The 13307-nt window shown below is 47.6% G+C and overlaps 3 protein-coding genes across 6 annotated transcripts; all 3 read left to right on the top strand.

Annotated features, from left to right (window-relative positions):
* The first annotated feature begins 73 nt into the window (after positions 1–73).
* On the top strand, positions 74–2494 carry LOC124480646 (coagulation factor XIII A chain-like). Its single transcript, XM_047040169.1, has 6 exons — positions 74–182; positions 502–655; positions 760–1035; positions 1217–1377; positions 1594–1730; positions 2131–2494. The coding sequence occupies exons 1-6, from the start codon at positions 96–98 to the stop codon at positions 2270–2272; spliced, it is 957 nt and encodes a 318-aa protein (XP_046896125.1). The 5' UTR covers positions 74–95; the 3' UTR covers positions 2273–2494.
* A 323-nt stretch (positions 2495–2817) lies between these two features.
* Positions 2818–3866, top strand: LOC124480820 (protein mono-ADP-ribosyltransferase PARP15-like). Its single transcript, XM_047040440.1, has 3 exons — positions 2818–2939; positions 3037–3213; positions 3479–3866. Exons 2-3 carry the CDS (start codon positions 3156–3158, stop codon positions 3697–3699), a joined length of 279 nt encoding a protein of 92 aa, XP_046896396.1. The 5' UTR covers positions 2818–2939; positions 3037–3155; the 3' UTR covers positions 3700–3866.
* A 659-nt stretch (positions 3867–4525) lies between these two features.
* LOC124480963 (protein mono-ADP-ribosyltransferase PARP14-like) lies at positions 4526–12624 on the top strand. Of its 4 annotated transcripts, none has more exons than XM_047040654.1 (15): positions 4526–4887; positions 5035–5174; positions 5560–6573; positions 6730–7062; positions 7184–7417; positions 7745–7969; positions 8074–8131; positions 8223–8366; positions 8466–8525; positions 8623–8799; positions 9558–9740; positions 9912–10568; positions 10819–10958; positions 11321–11501; positions 11639–12624. In XM_047040654.1, exons 1-15 carry the CDS (start codon positions 4689–4691, stop codon positions 11938–11940), a joined length of 4047 nt encoding a protein of 1348 aa, XP_046896610.1. In that variant the 5' UTR covers positions 4526–4688; the 3' UTR covers positions 11941–12624. The 4 variants fall into 4 exon arrangements, with proteins under 4 accessions (XP_046896610.1, XP_046896609.1, XP_046896608.1 ...); XM_047040653.1 differs by having other exon boundaries at positions 5560–6807; positions 6913–7062; XM_047040652.1 differs by having other exon boundaries at positions 5560–6807; positions 6910–7062.
* Positions 12625–13307: the final 683 nt, after the last annotated feature.

Genomic DNA, 13307 nt, shown 5'->3' with positions numbered 1-13307 from the left:
ACACACATGTACACACACACACACACGCATGCACAAACACACACACACGCGCACAAACTCTCTCTCTCTCTCTGTCTCTGTCTTTGCATTCAGGGATGTACCGGTGTGGCCCTGCATCAGTCCAGGCCATCAAACACGGACAGATCTGCTACCCGTTTGATGCACCATTTGTCTTTGCTGAGGTAAGCAGCATCAGAAGCCAAACCAGGAACTAGACACACATACAGTATCTATAAGTGACTCATACATGACTGTCTGGGTGTGTGTGTGTGCTTGTTTGTATGTCTGCATGGTGTGCATGCCTGTGTGTACTGAATGTGTACGTGAATGACTGTGTGTCTATTGCATGTGTGTGTGTGCGCGTGTGTGTCTATTGCATGTGAGTGTGTGTGTGCGTGCCTGTGTGTGTCTATTGCACGTTTGTGTGTGTGTGCGCGTGCCTGTGTGTCTCTATTGCACGTGTGTGTGTGTGTCTTCTGCATGTGTGTGTGTGTGCTTTAGGTGAACAGCGACGTGGTGTTCTACTCCCGGAGCAGAGATGGAACGCTGACCCCAGTCAGGGTGAACATCAGCCACGTGGGCCGCAAGATGCTGACCAAGGCTGCAGGAGGCAGGGACAGCCGTGACATCACCGACCATTACAAGTTCCCAGAGGGTAAGACCGGAGGAGGAAGCAGCGTCCAGTCCAGGGTGACGGGGACTTTTTGACACGCGAGTCTGTCTTGTGTCCCCTCGTCCCGTCCCCATCCCCCCAACCAGGCAGCGAGGAGGAGCGCACCGTGATGGAGAAGGCGGAGGAGTTTGGCTGTAACCGCGAGAGCGTGGTCCTGCCCGAGGCCGACGTGGTCCTGGAGCTGCCCCCTCTGGAGGTCAGGGTGGGTGAGGACTTCCACCTGACCCTGCAGCTCACCAACAGGAGCGAGAAGCGCCGCGTCGTCAACGGCTATGTCAGCGGGACCGTGGTGTACTACACCGGCGTCACCAGCTCGGAGTTCCTGTTCAAGACCCCCCGGATGACCCTTGACCCCATGCAGAGTGAGGGAATGGGAAGGAAGGGGTGTGTGTGTGTGAGGTGGTGTGTGTGGGTGTGTGTGTGTGGAGGTGGTGTGTGTGTGTGATCTGGGTGATCTGGGTGATCCCCCTCTCTCTCAGTGGTGACCCTACTTCCAACACCAAAACTGGTTCTGATTCTGGTTCTCCTCCATGTTCCCCTCAGCTGAGAAGGAGGTGGTGCCCGTGCTCTACAAGGACTACCAGAAACACCTGGTGGAGCAGTCCAACCTCCACTTCATCGTCACCGGGAAGGTCAAGGAGACCGGCCAGATCGTCACGGCGATGAGAGTGGTCGCCCTTCGCAACCCCGAGATCATTGTGCAGGTCAGATACCACCAATCACCTCGCTGGGGACAGGCAGATTCAACCTATCATACCTTTCAAACCCTGCGTAGTTGAATGGTCAATTGTGGTCACAAAATGGCACTGGCAGTTACTTAACAAACAACGTGTTAAAAATGATCTCTCGCGGGTCAGAGTGGAACGATTCAAATTCACAATACCAGAACTGACCAATCCTGTCCGTTCGTGTTTGTGCAGGTGTCTGGATTGGCCCGTGTCAGTGAGGAGATGATGGTGTTAGTGGAGTTCACCAACCCCTTCAGCTTCAGTCTGGAGGACGTGTATGTGCGCATGGAGGGGCCTGGAGTGATGCTCCCCAAAAAGAAACACTACAGGTACGCTCACTGGTCTGGTCTGTATAGGGAGCTGACTAGCTCACTGGTCTGGTCTGTAGAGGGAGCTGACTAGCTCACTGGTCTGGTCTGTAGAGGGACCTGACTAGCTCACTGGTCTAGTCTGTAGAGGGAGCTGACTAGCTCACTGGTCTGGTCTGTAGAGGGAGCTGACTAGCTCACTGGTCTGGTCTGTAGAGGGAGCTGACTAGCTCACTGGTCTGGTCTGTAGAGGGAACTGACATTTGGGGAGCGGTAAGTTGTGTGGTCGAGACTTCATGGGGAACTTTCAGCATGCTTGTTGCGCTTCCTGTCATAACGAAAGCCCTTATTTGTCTGTACGTGTTGCTCAAATCTATTGACCTTTAATGACACAGATTCTAACTGTGTGTGTGTGTTCCAGTCTGATCACAGCAGGCCAGTCCATTACATGGACGGAGCGGTTCACCCCCAGGAGAGCAGGACCCACCACCCTGATAGCCAGCCTGGACTGTGCTGCTCTCAGACAGGTGTACGGCCAGACTCAGCTCACCATCCAGCCCTGAGGACGACACACCTGTTACCATGTCTACCGTTTCAGATCTTCTTCTCTATCTCTATCTATATTTCAATCTCTATCTCTCTCTCTCTATCTTTTTCTCTATCTAGTAGATGAAATACAATCAAAACAGAAGAATGTAGAACAAATGTACCTGTTTTTTCTAAGCTTTCTAAAAATGTACATGTTTTAAATTTTTCATCTTCCACAATAAAGGGATCTACATGAGTGTGATTGTGTCAGTTGATTCTGTTGTTAGAATGTTGAAAAAGCAACACAAGTTCACATGCTGTGCCACGTGTCAGTATTAGCAACACTTGTTAGGAAAATGTAATAATGCACTCAGGCACGTATACACACAGACACACACCATCACCCAGACAGTATATGAGTCACTAACAGATATGGGTCTTCAATTATTTAGGATAGTTCCTGGTTAAGCTTATGAAGTTTATCTCTGGAAAGAAAATTGCTGCACATTCCTGAATGCAACACACTTCATGCAGTCTGTCTTCTATGCGTTCTTTGACCTCTACAAACACAGCCTGTGGAATGTGGAGAGGTGGAGGAGGTGGCAGATAAGAATTGTGTTTATTTTGTTTACTTCCTTGCAGCTGTATGCAAAAACATCCTGACCGTGGCCGGACCTGAGGTGGAAACTGAACTGAGATCAGGTGATAAATCGTCTTTCCGCCTTCACAGCCTCCTACCTCTCACCAAGCTGATCTTAGGTCAGTGAACTAAGACTGTTCTGATCCGTTCCTCCACTAGCCCATGTGACCAGAGGAGGGTTGTATGAGACCAAGCCTGGTCAATTCCCCTGCAAGTCCCTTCTGCACGTGTGGGGACAGAGCAACACCACCGTGATCCAAGGCCTGGTCAGTGACATCATGAAGACATGTGACCAGAAAGGATACCAGTCAGTGGCCATCCCTGCTATCAGTGCAGGTCAGTGTTCCTGCTGCCTGGAGATGATACCAAGCACCAGAGATGGCACCATCATTGTTGCCCATGTATTCATATTGATATCCAACCTAAACTCTCAGATATTATATATAACATAATAAAGTAAATTACAACATTCATCTCCAAAATGTTGGGATGTTTGATAATGTTTGGGCAGACGTAAAAATACATCCCTGTTTGTAAATGACTGGATCTTCACTTTCTGTGATGTAATATAATGATGTGCTGTAATGATGTCATCACGTAGGTATGGGGGGGCTGGACCCTGAGCTGGTGGCAGACAGCGTTCTCCAGGGAGTCACGGCAACGGCATCCTCCACTCCTCTCCACCACCTCAAACTGGTTCGCCTCGTCCTCTTCAAGATGGACGTTTTCCTGGCATTCAGACGTTCTGCAGAGCAGCTGTTACCCTCGGAGACGCTGTGGAGTTGGATGGTGAAACTTGTTCTGGGGAGCATATGGAGTTGAATGTTGACACCTGAGGGGTGTGGAGTTGTGTCGACAATATAGGCACACAGTTTATTAATGTAACACGGTAAAACACTGTAATGGAATTGGGGAAATGGAAAGTGTCTTCAAAGACACAGATTCTCTCTCTCTCTCTCTCTCTCTCTCTCTCTCTCTCTCTCTCTCTCTCTCTCTCTCTCTCTCTCTCGTCTCTCTCTCTCTCTCTCTCTCTCTCTCACTCTCTCTCACTCTCTCTCTCTCTCTCTCTCTCTCTCTCTCTCTCTCTCTCTGATTAACATGTTACTTGTGACATTGGCTTGAAGCTGTTTATATTGTGTGTGTTTGATTTGACTACAAGTAAAACTACCAATCGTTAGTTTACCACAAGACCCTTCAGACAAGGACTGATGCTTTTCCTTTCTTCCCCTCTTTTCACCTCATCTATTGTTTGTTTACCATTGTTCATTTTGCTAGCCTATCCAACTCTAATACTAAACCAATAACATATCCAGTACTGTTAATTGTATTTCCATTTCCTTCAATAAATTATTGTGTATAATTTTTAACTCGCATTATTGTTATCTGATCTGCTCCATTCTTAGAACGAATGAATTCCTTGCTTTACGTATTAACTATAGATTTCCATGGTCACCTACAACCCAAGATCAATGTGGTTTAAGTTCATTCATTACCTTATTAGAAATTAAGTGTATCTATCCTAAAACAACCACACCCCGCTACATGGCCTTTTTTTAGACTGTTACTGGAAGGAAAGTGTCAAGTTAGAAATTAAGTGTATCTATCCTAAACGACCACACCCCGCTACATGGCCTTTTTTTAGACTGTGTTACTGGAAGGAAAGTCTGTCAACACTGTCATACCTGCCTTCGAAAGGTGAAGGTGGTAAAGTAGTAAAAATGAAAGTAAGTCGACATTATACATATGTACAGTCTGAGTCTCAGTTACAACCTTGTATAGGGCATGTTTAAAAGTTCCCAGAGTTGTTAGAAATGGCAGACGGCTGTGGGCAAAACATACAAGGTGAAGGGTACCAGCATGCCGTGTTTTTTGAAGCGGAACATCTGAAGAAAAAAGAAAAAAAGAAGATACAGAATTTCTTTAGAATCAAGAGAAATGGGGGAGGAGAATGTGGAGATGTGGAGGAGGTGGGAGAGAAGACCTACAGGATTGCCTTCCTGGAGAAAAGGGGTAAGGGGCATTCTAATGAGTTAGGAAACATGAAATCACTTTGAATAACTGACCAAGGGTAATATTATATAAAGTAAATCATCTTTGATCAACAAATGTTTGTATCCAACTGGTCACTTCATTTCCTGTTTTATTTTTGACCCCCAGTCCAGGAGAGAGTGTTGGAGAGAAGAGACCATGTGATCCCCCTGCCAGGTGGTGAGCTGTGTGTCTCAGTGAGAGACAGACGGTCTCCTGACTCCACAGATCCACATCAACCTCCACAGCTGCCCTCGGACGACCAGCAGGTGGGTCACAATACCAAGGGACGGTCGTAAAACAAGTCTGTTTAATAAATATGGAAATTGAGGCAAATAAAATGTATTGTGTATTAAGTATTATCCATGGCAAAAACTGTTTGTGCTACCCTACAGAAGTCACACTTGGCAATGATCTTAGTGGTATGGTATGTTGGCAAGCCGGTTTCTAATTGCTTGCTGGAAGATTCTCAACTTCTCAACCCCTGTTCTGCTTTAATTGTTCACTGTTATGTTTTGCTGTGTTGTAGTGTTGTGTTTCCCCACTAGATATCACCCATGTTCCTCTTGTTCAGTTGCTATGCTGCTATCCTGTCTGGCTGTCATTCATAGACTACAGACAGGATATCTATTTAAAACCTCCTTTTTCTCTCAGACCCCATCTAGCAGTAAGGAGCTAGAGAAGGTGTTCATCATGGACCAATACCTCCTCCAGTACCTCAGGGACTGTCCCAAGGCAAACCAGGCTCTGAACAAACAGCTCATCGCCCTCAAATCCTCCGTCCAGCTCTCCCCCGAGACAGAGCAGGCTGTGGTGAAGTTTGAGGCTTCTGGGGCGGGGCCAGTTGCCAGGCCAACGCTACTTGAATGGGTTCTGCAGGTGGAGCAGATTTTTGACAATGTGAAGAATGTCTATCGTCCCCACTATGAGATGGACTCAGCTGGAGTGAAGATCTTAAAGTTGAACATTGCTGTCCTGGTGACTGAAGATGTGAAGGTGTATTTGGAAGAAGATGACTTTGCTGTGGTGGTGGGGAGAAACGTGAACGAGAAGCTGAAGATGCTGGAGGAGAAGAACCAAACAAGGAAGGATTGCCCAGTGTCAGAGAGACAGTACTACTTGGTGAAGGAGGAGCTTGAGAAGGAACTGAGGGTCCTCAGCCCCGGAGTGAAAATCTCCCAAAATGGACCCAACAATCTCATCCTCGAGGGACCCAACCAGGAAGTTCAGCTGGGATTGACAAAACTACAAGAGCTGTTAAAAGATATAAAAGAAAAAAGATTTCAGCTTCTCAACACTCTGTTAGACTTCCTGGTGTCCAGTGGTTCTGTCTCCAGATTCCAGGCCCGCTTTGAGCGAAGCCTGTGCTGCCCAGTTGCTCTGGAGATTGGGTCGGACCTAATCCTGTCCAGCTTGTCAACAGACGCACTGGAAGAAGCTGCAACCATGGTTTTTAAGGAATTGTGCTGGTTCACTGAGCCACTAGAGGAACCTTTGGGCCAACCTCCAGCACTGGACTGGCTGAAGGAAGCCCTAAGAAAAGTCCAGGGTGAGGCCAATGTCACAGGCTCCAGGGTGGTGGTCAAATACCAGCAAGGATCCTGTGGAGACCCCAGGACCAGAGTGCAGCTGGTGGGCTACAGTGAGGAGGTGGGGAGGCTCAAGAAGGTAATAGTGGACTACCAGGCTGAAGTCCATGAAAGCATGCCTCTGCCTCTTCTAGAAATGGTTGACTCATTTGATAAAGTCAAAGACCTGATGGGTCTAAATCTAAACCCGGGTGTTCGACTAACATTGTCTCACTCCCCGGTTCCTTGCGTGAAGCTGTCTGGACCCCGGTGTCTTGTTCAGAAAGTCTTGGAAGACTTCAAAACCATTCTGGACTGCATGACCTGGAAAAAGGTGATCCTGGAGGGGCAAGGGGCTTCACTGTATTGCCTTGGGGAGGGGAAGGGGGACCTGGAGCAGGTGGAGCGTGAATTTCAAGTCCTCATATGGCCCCAGCAGGAGAGACGAAGTCGGTTAGAAGCAGCGATCCGTCGGGCTGGAATTGCAGCCAGTTCCACTAGGGGGAGCAGTCCTGATCAAGCTCCCACAAGTTCCCCTCTCAGCCATGCAGACTTGGAGGTTGTGTTGGGCAGTCTGGAAAAACAGCAGGTACAGTTTGTGGCACTCGTTATTTACATGCATTTACTTTACTTTCCATTTAGGAAACCCAATATTAAATATTATATTGATGTTATATTATACAACAACACTCTGTGCATGCCCTATACAGGTGGATGGTCTGGTTGCACCAATGGTCAACACACAACTGCAATCCTGTGTGTTGGGCATCTGTTTGAATTCTCTATCAAGCGAATTCCTGACCAACTTTGACCGAGCAGCAGCAGGGCGGTGCCTTGTCCCTGGGGAGGTCTTGGAGGTGAAGCTGTCTTCGTCCCTGAAAAGCAGCACAGTCTTCTTCATAGAGTGCCTGCCCTGGGACGCAGAAGAGGGGCAGAGCGAGAAGGTATGCTCAAGGTTTGATGAGGATCCGTGGAAGAGGATGCGTGGAAAACTGGAGATAAACGATTCTCCTCCAACCTGTGAACAAAACTAAAAACCAAATGTCTTAAAACTACAGAACATAAATTGATGTTACAATGTTGTTGAAATAGTATAGCTGTTAATTATGCACTTTTGCAGTTTTATAGTTCTTACTAAAGGCATGTGCATGTGACTAAAGCAAATGAATAACTGAAGATTCTCATTTTCTTGAATATTCAGAAAAGTGTCCTTTCAGAAAAGTGACACAATAACGTGGCTTTACCAAATGCAAACTCTGCCCCCCATACAGGCACTGCGTAGTGGACTGGCCCTGGTTCTGGATATGTGCAGGCAGCAGGGCCTGAGTTCTGTGGCTCTGCCCGTGATCGGACCTGGGAGAGCTCTCAAGTTCCCTTCATGTGAGGCAGCACGTATTGTGACAGAAGAGATTATAAAGTTGGGGTGGTCAGGATCTACAGGATTAATCTCAACCATCCGCATCGTGATCAAGCCTGGGTACCCTGACTCTGATGAGGTAAGGTATCAGATTTTTTTTCCAAAATGTGTTAAAAATGCTAATACATTTTTTTAGTATGGTAGCAGTGTGCACTAGGGCATACACTCTTACTTTGATTCCAGAACTTTCAGCATGTCTACACGGGACTCACATCCAAAATTGTGAACTGGAGAGGAAAAGGCAAGATTTTTTATTGATATATTGATCGATTAGTGACCCTGTGACACAATTACTAGTCCATGAAAAAACTATTGCTACCTTTGATCCTCAGCGGTCTTCAGCTCATTGACCTCTGACTTGGATACGATCACCCTGGAGGTCGCGGGTGTCCGAGTGCAGCTGGTATTTGGTGACATCACCAAAGAGACAACAGATGTAGTTGTAAACTCTACCAACTTTGTTGACCTACAGTCAGGTACTTAACCGACTATTGTGGTGTTAAAATGTTTGACGACTTATAAGCTCAGAGAGCAAATAAATCAGTTTTGACTTTACACTGTTTACCACCTCGCAGGCGTATGCAAGGACATCCTGACTGTGGCCGGACCTAAGGTGGAGACTGAACTGAGATCAGGTGATCAATCGTCTCTCCTCCTTCCCAACCTCCTACCTCTCACCAAGCTGATCTTAGGTCAGTGAACTAAGACTGTTCTGATCCGTTCCTCCACTAGCCCATGTGAACAGAGGAGGGTTGTATGAGACCAAGCACGGTCGATTCCCCTGCAAGTCCATTCTGCACGTGTGGGGACAGAGCAACACCACCGTGATCCAAGGCCTGGTCAGTGACATCATGAAGACATGTGACCAGAAAGGATACCAGTCAGTGGCCATCCCTGCTATCAGTGCAGGTCAGTGTTCCTGCTGCCTGGAGATGATGCCATGCACGGATATGTACCATATGTACAGCATCACAGTTATTCATGTATTAACACTGTATTCAACCTCAAACCTCTGATGGTTCTACCTGCAAATAATATTATACATACGACAGCTAACGACAGAATGTTGTGATGTTTGGCATTGTTTGGGCAGTGTGCAAGCCCCTTAAGGTGAGTCAGGTGGCCGAGCGGTTAGGAAAAGACGGTTAGGTTAGTAAACAGATCGGGCTAGTAATCAGAAGGTTGCCGGATCGATTCCTGGTAGTGCTGAAATGATGTTGTGTCCTTGGGCAAGGCACTTCACCCTACTTTCCTCGGGGGAATGTCCCTGTACTTACTGTAAGTCGCTCTGGATAAGAGCGTCTGCTAAATGACTAAATGTAATGTAATGTAAATGTAAGGTTATCATTCGCTAGGAAAATGTACTTTTCACTGAAGTAAACTGTATTGCTTTGGATAAGAGCCTCGGCTCTTGGCTCTTATCAGGGCTAAATTAATATACAGTATTACATTTACATTTAGTCATTTAGCAGACGCTCTTATCCAGAGCGACTTACAGTAAGTATAGGGACATTCCCCCCGAGGCAAGTAGGGTGAAGTGCCTTGCCCAAGGACACAACATCATTTTTGCACGGCGGGAAATCGATCCGGCAACCTTCTGATTACTAGCCCGACTCCCTCACCGCTCAGCCATCTGACTCCCTATTTTACCTACATCAAATATGTAGGTAAGGCAGGGCTAGACCATAAGCTGGTGGCAGACAGCATTCTCCAGGGAGTCAAGGCAACGGCATCCTCCACTCCTCTCCACCACCTCAAACTGGTTCGCCTCGTCCTCATCAAGATGGACGTTTTCCTGGCATTCAAAGGTTCCGCTGAGAAGCTCTTTCCCTCAGGGTTTCTCAAAACAGGTTAGTTAAAAAGACATGTGGAGTTCCAAAGTGACATTTCAAAGAAGGTTGTGGAATTGTCTCATGTAGACATGTTGATTTCGAACACACCGTAGAACGATAATACATTCTATAAGAAAATAATAACTATTTTCTTATCTTGACTTAATATTATTATTATTGTTTTTACAGCTCTCCTGTCTCTGTCCTCCAATAGCCCAAGATCACTTCAGCCCAATCCTCCATCCTCCACAGACCCAGACCTGAGCAGCCTTCTGCCCACAAGCAGCTCCCCAGACTCCCCATCTGAGGTCCTTGTGCTGGGCCTGTGTGACGAGGATGTGTCCAAGGCAGGTGCAGAGATCAAGAGACTCTACCAGGACCAGTGCAGCCAACACAGCTTCACGAGGGAAGACCTAGCTAGGCTCACTCAGGCTGAGCTAATCGAGCTGAGCAGGCAGGTGTCATCTCTGAACCTGACCATGAAGCTCCAGGGTGGGGGTCAGGGTCAGTCTACCCAGGGAGGATTCACCCTGAGTGGGCCAAAGGATGGAGTGAATAAGGCAGTCCAGAAGGTCCAGGGGTATATCCACAGTTGTCTGCGCCAGAAGATGAGGCAGAAGGAGCAGGAGGAGGCGTACTCCCGCGTGACCTGGTGCATGATGGGAACCAGTGGTGACTGGGAGAGGGTCCCAAAGGAGGCCAACCTCCAGCTAGAGAAGCAGGAGGTGCAGGGTGGAGTGGTGGATGGGCTGGGGGTAAACTGGGTGGTGGATTTGAGGAAGATGGAGGCCACTGCCCAGAGTTCAGGCAGGGTGACTAAGCTGAAACGTCTGGAGAACTTTGAAAGTGAGTACATGTACAACAGCTTGCTCTGCCCACCTAAAGCTCTTGTACTGCAATTTACCAGTAGCCACAAAAATAACCAACCACCGTAACTACAAAACAAGACTGAGACGTTTCAAAGACGGCAGAACCCCCCCCCCCCCCCCCCCCCCCCCGTTTATGTCTTATCAGGTGTATACTTTTTGGCCCCTTTAACTAGTCAGTTAATAACTTCAAACTTGGTCTTTGGTTTGTGTGGTTCTGTCTCTCCCAGATTTCTTGCTCCCTCTGGAGTGGGACAGCATGGCTCTGGGAGAGTCCCTGAAGCTGGTAGAGCTGCCCACCTCCTCTCTAGAGTTCCACAGGGTGACAGAGGACTTCAGGAGGTCCGCCTCCAACAAGACTGTGCTCAAAGTGAGGAGGGGTTAAACCTGCCCTGCCGCTAATAGTGAGGTTGTTGACACTGGAAGGGACAGTGGTGGATCCCTGCTATCTTACTTACAACAATGGATCAAAGAATCAGAGCCCCACTGTGTTTGTAGTCTTTTATGACATCCAGGCCTACCCTGAAAACCTCATTACTTTCATGTAGTTTCTAGCACAGGACCTAAAACAAATGTAGAATCTGCGTTTTTACTTAAATGCGCTGCCTTTGTAAATACGGTTTTATGTCTTTACCCGCTATTTTATGCCTGAAATGGGCGTTTACTGTTGGTAAATGAGGCCCTCAGTGTTCCTCAATAGTACCTTACCTATGTCCATGTTTCCTCTTGTAGATTGAACGCGTTCAGAACGTACACTTGCGGAAGGCCTACGAGGTGAAAAAAAAACAGATGGAGGATAAGAACAGGCTGTGCGGAGGCGCGGGCGAGAAGCTGCTGTACCACGGTACCACACCTGAGGGAAGCCAGTCCATCCTGGAGACTGGCTTTAACAGGAGCTTCGCTGGTCAGAACGGTGGGTAGATTGAACCCTTCAATAACCACTCAAACCGCACACCTCCTACAGTTGACTGTGCAAGCTCTTGTTTTGAATGTATATGTTTTATAGATAATATATATATATTAATTTACCACTCTCCATCTCTCGCTCAGCCACTTCTTTTGGAAAAGGGACATACTTTGCTGTGAATGCTAGCCGGTCCGCTAACCCCACCTACTCACGGCCAGACCAGGACGGCAACCAGCTGATGTTTGTGGCCAGGGTCCTGACAGGGCAGTACACGCAAGGCAAGGCAAACATGATTATCCCTCCGCCCCGCTCCCCCCAGCTGCCCAACGACCGCTACGACAGCCTGGTAGACGACATACAAAACCCCACCATGTTTATCGTCTTTCACGACGACCAGGCCTACCCCGAATACCTTATTACCTTTAAACAAGGTTGTAGTTTGTAGTGTAATACTGCAGTAGTAGCCAGGAAAGCTACTTGTATAAGACTAGTAGTACTGGGAAGGATATTATGGGTTGTAAGGGTCGTAATGACAGATTTACTATAGCCTATTAAAATAGACTACTGTTGCATTCTGCTCTGATTAAATCACATCTGTCTTCTTCATCATGCCTCAAAAAAGAGAGAGTCTGATAGTAGCCTGCCAGTGTGTGTCTGCACTGGTCAGCATTTTTGTTTAGTGCACTTTACTCTCTTTTCAATCAGCTGGATGTCTAACACTTACAAACCCAGAACATGAACATAAAGTCTGACCCTGTATTTGAATGGAGACACAAAATGGACAACAATTGCACTACACACTTCTGATACTTGATTTTCCGCTGTATTTGCTATGTGTAAGTCACTTTGGACAAAATCATCATAAATGTAATATAAATTAAACAAGGACAAATGAAAGGTACTGGTTTATATTCACTTACAGACAGGAAAGTGAACAGTGAACACAACTGAACTAGGAGTGAAGAAAGCAAAGTGAGAACTTGAAGCAGTGTACATTACAAAAATGTTATTGCACAAAGTAAAATGTTAGTCAAACAAGCTGTCATTGCCTTTAGGTGAGTTGGGGTCACCTATGGGTGACTGAGGGGTGGGATTTCGCAGATCTGCACCAGGAGAAAGAGGGTGCAGGGCTGAGAGCTGCTGGGGGGGGGGGGGGGGGGGGGGGGGGGGCTGGGACTGAGGACAGTTCTGTTGCCTTAGTTACTGCTGGGGAATGGGAGCATGGAGGGGTGAAGTGGAATAATTCCCATAAATAATTTCCATACTATTGTTGATGTGGATAATGTCAGCATAGGAACAGGGTCTAACAAGCCAGCTCTGAAAGGACAAGACTCCAATGGTGACAGTTGGTTGCATCATCATCGTGCTCACCATCGATTCCTGAGGAGAACACACCATGTCGTACCAGCTGAACCTCGCCAAAACAGAACTTCTCATCATCCTGGCTAAAGCCTCCATCTCCCACGATCTCTCAATCACCCTGGGATCTGCGACGGTGACCCCTTCATACTCTGCCAGGAACCTCGGGGTTACCATGGATGACGAGCTCTCCCTCACTGGCCACATTGCTGCAGTCTCCCGGTCGTGTAGATTCACCCTCTACAACATCCGGAAGATCAGGAGATACCTGTCTGAGCATTCCACCCAGCTGCTAGTCCAAGCACTTGTCCTCTCCAAGTTGGACTACTGCATCTCGCTGCTCGCCGGTCTCCCAGCATGCGCAACCTGCCTCCTCCAGAGGATTCAGAATGCAGCAGCCCGCCTGGTCTTCAATCTACCCAGACTCTCCCATGTTACCCCACTCCTCATATC

This window comes from Hypomesus transpacificus, chromosome 18, assembly GCF_021917145.1.
Source record: "Hypomesus transpacificus isolate Combined female chromosome 18, fHypTra1, whole genome shotgun sequence".
Taxonomy (NCBI): Eukaryota; Metazoa; Chordata; class Actinopteri; order Osmeriformes; family Osmeridae; genus Hypomesus; species Hypomesus transpacificus.
The sequence above is the reverse complement of the archived record's forward strand: the minus strand, read 5'-3'. Positions and strand labels throughout refer to the sequence as shown.

Excerpts from the sequence above, each read along its gene's own strand:
- LOC124480820 (XM_047040440.1), top strand. The coding sequence starts at position 3,156 with ATGAAGACATGTGACCAGAAAGGATACCAGTCAGTGGCCATCCCTGCT. Across the intron at positions 3,214-3,478 it reads CATCCCTGCTATCAGTGCAG|GTATGGGGGGGCTGGACCCT; the intron begins GTCAGTGTTCCT and ends GTCATCACGTAG.
- LOC124480963 (XM_047040651.1), top strand. The coding sequence starts at position 4,689 with ATGGCAGACGGCTGTGGGCAAAACATACAAGGTGAAGGGTACCAGCAT. Across the intron at positions 7,063-7,183 it reads GCAGTCTGGAAAAACAGCAG|GTGGATGGTCTGGTTGCACC; the intron begins GTACAGTTTGTG and ends TGCCCTATACAG. Across the intron at positions 10,569-10,818 it reads ACGTCTGGAGAACTTTGAAA|ATTTCTTGCTCCCTCTGGAG; the intron begins GTGAGTACATGT and ends TGTCTCTCCCAG.
- LOC124480646 (XM_047040169.1), top strand. The coding sequence starts at position 96 with ATGTACCGGTGTGGCCCTGCATCAGTCCAGGCCATCAAACACGGACAG. Across the intron at positions 656-759 it reads CCATTACAAGTTCCCAGAGG|GCAGCGAGGAGGAGCGCACC; the intron begins GTAAGACCGGAG and ends CCCCCCAACCAG. Across the intron at positions 1,378-1,593 it reads ACCCCGAGATCATTGTGCAG|GTGTCTGGATTGGCCCGTGT; the intron begins GTCAGATACCAC and ends GTGTTTGTGCAG.